The sequence below is a fragment of the Chroicocephalus ridibundus genome, chromosome 4 (genome assembly GCF_963924245.1).
Source record: "Chroicocephalus ridibundus chromosome 4, bChrRid1.1, whole genome shotgun sequence".
In the NCBI taxonomy this organism is placed as follows: domain Eukaryota; kingdom Metazoa; phylum Chordata; class Aves; order Charadriiformes; family Laridae; genus Chroicocephalus; species Chroicocephalus ridibundus.
This window is the reverse complement of record NC_086287.1, coordinates 66,388,811-66,394,594: the sequence shown is the minus strand read 5'-3', so window position 1 is coordinate 66,394,594 and position 5,784 is coordinate 66,388,811. Positions and strand designations below refer to the sequence as shown.

General features: G+C 53.9%; 1 protein-coding gene across 1 annotated transcript; it reads left to right on the top strand.

Moving 5' to 3' along the window:
- Positions 1-683: 683 nt before the first annotated feature.
- LOC134515034 (inositol 1,4,5-trisphosphate receptor-interacting protein-like 1) lies at positions 684-2,222 on the top strand. Its single transcript, XM_063333559.1, has one exon. It carries the CDS (start codon positions 684-686, stop codon positions 2,220-2,222), a length of 1,539 nt encoding a protein of 512 aa, XP_063189629.1.
- Positions 2,223-5,784: the final 3,562 nt, after the last annotated feature.

Here is a 5,784-nt window from a genome sequence, read left to right as displayed (position 1 = left end):
TCAGGCTTACTAGTGATTCTATGATTTAAGTTTGCCCGGTGTGGAGTCAGGGGTTGGACTTGATGATCCCCGTGCGTCCCTTCCGACTCAGGATTTTCTACAATTATGAGATAGCCATTGGCAGGCAGATGATAATAAACCAAGATACAGCACCACGCAAGCTCCCGTGAAGAAAATTAACTGGAGCCCAGCCTTAACCAGTGCACCAGGGCAGCTGAGGGTCGCTGAGCCGGGGTGTGGCCCAAGGGCGGGGCTGGTTGCCAGCCCTGCCTGTGCTGCGCTCTGGTGCCTGGGACACCACAGGGGACGAGTCACAATGGGGGCAGCTATGAAGGGGACCAGGAGACAGTGCTGCCCCAGTACGGCACGGGACAGTGGTGAGTGGGCTGGCAGGGGGTGGCTGGGCTGGACCAGGGCCGGGGCAGAAATGTCGGTCCCCGGGGGGTGGGTTCTCACCCGGCATCGAGGGCCCAGCCGCTGGCAGGAGCGCCTGGGGCCAGGCACGGTGCCGCCACCTCCAGGGCCGGACACAGGCCTTGCTGCCTCCCCTCTGCCTCCCCCCTCTCCTACCTGCCCCCAGCTCCCTGCGGCTCCTGTCCCCGCTCCCCCCTGCCGCCAGCTCCTTCCCTCCCTTCTTCCCTCCCAGCCCCACTGAACCCCTTCTCTCCCTCCTCCTGCAGGCCATGGCTGCCAAATTGTTCCTTGCCTCGCTTGTGCAAAGCGTCTTCCAGCTGCCGCAGATGGTCGGTGATGAGCTGGATGAGGCCACACGTGAGCACATGCAGCAGCGTGCAGAATATCTGAACCAGGAGATGAATCGGCTGCTGCAGGAGCTGGAGCAGAGGAAACAGGTCTGGAGGACCCAGAGGTGGGGTGGCTTTGCTAGGAGAGCCCCACTATTCGCTGCCTTGCAGCATTGGCAGTTTTGGGTGATTGCTGGAGTCCTGGTACTATTCTTTGGGCTCTACTGGTGGCTCATGGAAAGGAGGAGCCATGCGCCAGACAGTAGCAGTGATGAGGAGAGCTCCAGCAGTGAGAGTGAGGAGGTGCAGGACAATGAGGAGGAAGAAAATGATGATGCAAATGAACTGAGAGGTATGAGAGGTATTTTTGAGGAGTACATACAGCAGCCAGTTCAGAACCTGGCCTCAGAGTGCCAGACTGTGAAGGAGCTGGTGGACAACTTCATTCTTGTCTTCAGAGCGCTCTTGTCAAATAGTTTATTCCCGGAGCTGCAGTCAGCCATTGGGGTGGGCAGCGCCTTCGAAGGTTGGAGTCCCCATGAAGAAGATGTCATCTACTGTGTGCTCGTGCCCATGAAGCCTCCCCGTTGGCATTCCTTCCACCTGGAGCTGTGCAATGCTGGGGCGATGCAGGCAAGGAACTTCTGCATCCGTGTGGAGCAGGAATGCACCTGCATGAGAGAGCAGCTGGTGGGGGACATGCTGTGCTTCCTCCACCACCCCGAGGAGGAGCTGAGGAGGAATCAGAACGCCAGCCTCCTACGCACCCTCTGCACTGGCTCCTATCTGGATGCCCGTAAAACTGCCCGCTGGTTCCATCAATTGGTGAAAGCAGCCTGGGTGGCTTTGCCTCAGGTGACCAGTTGCCATCTAAAGATGATGCCCTTTAACCGCTCCTGCAAATTCCAGGTCACACAAGCTGATCAGAAGAGACTCATTATTGAGATAATGTCTGGGGTGCAGCAAGGCGATTCAGACATCTTTGTGACCAGCCAAAGTACAGAGGCCATCTTCACGCCAAGCACGATGTGGACAGAGAGCTGTGCTGTGGCAGAGGTGAAGTTCTTCAGCCATATGACCAAGCAGGCCCCACGTGACACATTCCACCTCAAATGCCTGCAGCTCTACAATCGCATCCTGGTGGGCACAGGCTTTTCCGACTATACTTTGAAGACAGTTGTGATGCACCTCCTGACCACCATACCCCTGTCAACCTGGAGCAGGAGGGAATTTGTGATGCGGATGCAGGATATCATGTGGTACCTGCGCAGCTGCCTGGAGGAGAAACGCCTTGACCACTTCTTCTTTGGCAATGAGAACGTGCCCAAGGAGATAATCTTGCCGCCAGCCTTCCAAACGGCCGAGCCACTCAACCTCTTTCAGCGCCTGGCGCAGGATCCGGACATGCACGCCCAGGCACTGCATGAGTTCAATGAGCTGCAAGATCGGCTCACGAGACTGCTGTTCTATGGACGCTGAAATAAGTCTTCATGAACAGAGCTGTGTTTGTGGGGCTCACGGCTGATGGCAGACGACCACCTCGTACAGGAGGGAAAAAGAGGGGAGAATGCAGGACACAGAAAGGGAAGGGAAAACCCTGCGCAGCAGCCTCTTGCCAAGAGTGGCTCCTCTCCTCCCTTCTCCTCTCAACGGTCTCCCCAACGCAGCAGCGGGTGATGACTATGGTGGCTACAAAGGTGACTTTTGCCCTGCTGTCCCCTCACACTGTCACAGCCATGGTGACGATTACACAGGGGCCCAGAAATTCTTGCCAGCAGCTCTGGCTGGGCAGGGACCAAGCAAGAGGCACCACTGATGTGCCTCTGTGCGTTCACTGGAGTTCAGGTGGAGAATCTGCCCATCCTAGACATTCCCTGGGGAGCTGGTGCCACAGAACTGAGCATGCTGGAGACAAAGGACACGCTGCTCCATCGGCAGTGGGAATTGGTGCCGCACCTTTCCTCCACAGCAAAAGCGCGCTGTGTGGAGTGGGACCAGATGCAGCTGAAGTGGCGGTTGCAATGAGACTTGTGGCGGAGACTCCCGTTACCACCTGGACAGTGACCGCCCTCCTTCTTTGAGAGAGTCCATTCCCTCTGGGAGCTTTACCCTCTACAAAGATGTCAGTGAATCACTTGTTTGAATAAACGTTGTCTGCGTGAGTAGCCATGCATCACTTTGTTGGGGAAGGTGGGCGTAGGGTGCTGACTGCTCAGCTGCCATGTAGTCAGGGAGCGTTTTGCAGAAGAGCTGGTGCAGTGGGCTCTGGTTTCACTGATTCTGTAACTAAGGCTCTCCCACCTGTCTGTACTCCTGTGTTGGGGCAATGGGAATAATTTGTCACCCTCCACAGCTGTGCACATTGCCTGTGTGCCGTAGGGAGCCTGCAGTGGTTTCCTTGGGAGCCATCCACACACCAAGCCCTGGGAGCCCCACAGCATTGCCCCTGGGCGACCCCAGTGAGGTGGGAATGACGCTGTCTGAACGGGGAGCCCTTTGCACAGGCAACAAGTGCCACGACTGCGGCATGGGGCTCTGGCTGCGCTGGCTCCTATACGAGCACGAGACTCATTCACTCATTGCTCGTGACCTGAAAGCTGAGGTTCCCACCACCTTGGCAAAGGAGACTTAAGACGTGCAATGTGGTTAAAGAAGGCTTTTGAGATGTCTCCAAGACATGCACCTGTGCAGTCCATAACATGTTTATGAGAAGCAGTGGCCTGACGGCAGCTGTGTGGCAGAAGAGGTGCACTCATACCTGTATTTGAGACACCTCCAGTGGAAATCCAAGCACAGCATATAGGGGAAAATTTGCAAGATCTTCGATAATTGTCACGTCAAAAGAACTGTCTAACTGTCTATGTCTGAGTGCTAGAGAAGCCCAGGCTTCTCCTCGTTTTCAGTTATACAGTGCAGAACACGGCCAGTTCTTCCATGATGCGCAAAGCTACTGGAACCTTCCTCGCCTAGTGATGGACCTTTGGAAAATGAAGTTAAACCTGAGATGAGATGCTGTCTCTGCAACTTTCACACCAGTCGTTTTCACTCTGCGGCCCAACCTTTCTCCCCCAGAATGGCCATAACAACATTGTGTTTGCCTGCATCTTTGTTGATTCAAAGAGGTAAAACACATTTTAGTTTTGTATATGAAGGCAAGAAGAGAAATACGTTATTTGAGTACGATCTCCCGTGTGAATTTTTTCATTTGGATACATCCATGATAGTCTTGTTCAGTGCTTTGCATCCCTCCAGCTTCAAAGAGCAATCTCTGAGCTACAGTTAATGACAGTTTGCTGATCTCTCCTCTTGAACCTGTTGCGTCTTTCTTGGGGCTTTGTTTCCCTCTTGTGTACCTTTGAGCTTTTGAGCCAATGAAAATGCTTACCTAGCCCGTTCCTCTCACCAAATTCTTTTGATCAAGGACAAGGCTGAGAATCTGGGGGAGCAAGAAGAATGACAAGCACCGATTGAGACCAAGAAGACAACGCAAGAACAGATTGTTACCACAAAGTCAGGCTTGCCAGTCACCCAAGCCCAAGCACGTTCACCACATTAACTGGTTCCTTCCAAAAGGCTCCGGGTTTTCCACGCTCTTTGACAATTTCCTTTCGCTTCCTCAGAGTTGCTGACCCTTCTGCCGTCTCTTCTTGGATAGGGGTATCCCGGCTTGTATTTTCTCTTTTTCGTATTCTGTAAGAATCATGAGCCGCTGACAACTGTGGTCACAGGCAGCATTATTAAAAACTTGTATTGACCCGTCTCTTTTCTGACTCCCAGAGGATAACTGGCACAGATAGCCAGATGCTGTAGATCTCCATCCCAGTTGTGTTCGGGCACAACTAAACACCCACCTGGTACAGCCCCTGGGTCCCAGCAGTGCCCCAGCCAGCAGCTGTCTCTAGCCCAGGAGCATGCTATAGGGCCTGCCTGGCAGCACTGGCAGCTTGCTACCAATCACCACCTTTCCCTGAGTCCCTTGGTTCTCATGCTATGGAGACATGATTCCTCTCAAGAAGGGAATTACTACAGTCCAGAGCTAATTCCCGGGAGTCCCAACATGCCAAAGAAGGAGGACTGTCAGGAGCAGGCTGCATAAGAAGGAAGGTGGTTGCGTGGTTTTCTGTGCAACTGTGAGGACCTTTGGATGCCAAGTTTCTGTAGGCACGAGGGATGCTCATGTTGCAAGCTTACAATTGTATGAAAAGCTCGCAACGGAAGAAGCGCTTCAGATAGTACATAGATTCGTCCGTGCCTGACACTGTTCACTGAGTAATAGCAAGGTCGTAGTTGCATGTGAGCCTGCAGGCCATGCCACTGGCCCTGAGTAAGCATGCCGAGAGGTGTGCCTAGGTGCAAGGATGGTTAAGGACAGTGCAATGTCTAGAGGGGATCCCATAGGTTATACTGTTCCTGTCCATGTGCAGAAGGTTCTCTAGGAGCAGCTGGTTTCAAGAGATGGGTGACCTAGCTTGGCGGCAGGCTGATGCTGCAGCTCTGTTGACAGGTAGCAGGATGACACCCATACACTGCACCACACCACAGCTGTCCAGCACCATGTCTCTCCAAGAAGGAAATCTGAAGGAGACCTAAGAAGGCCAAGTGCCGGGTCCTGCCCTTGGGTCACAACAACACCATGCAGCGATACAGGCTTGGGGAAGAGTGGCTGGAAAGCTGTCCGGCGGAAAAGGACTTGGGGGCGTTGGTCTACGGAGTGCTGAATATGAGACAGCACTGTGCCCAGGTGGTCAGGAAGGCCAACAGCATCCATCCTGGCTTGTATCTGAAATAGTGTGGCCAGCAGGACTAGGGAAATGATCATCCCCCTCGACCTGGCACTGGTGAGACCCCACCTCAAATACTGTGTTCAGTTTTGGACCCCTCACTGCAGGAAAGACATTGAGGTGCTGGAGTGTGTCCAGAGAAGGGCAACGAAGCTGGCAAGGGGTCTGGAGAACAAGTCTTATGAGGAGCGACTGAGGGAGCTGGGGTTGTTTAGCCTGGAGAAAAGGAGGGTGAGGGGAGACCTTATCGCTCTCTACAA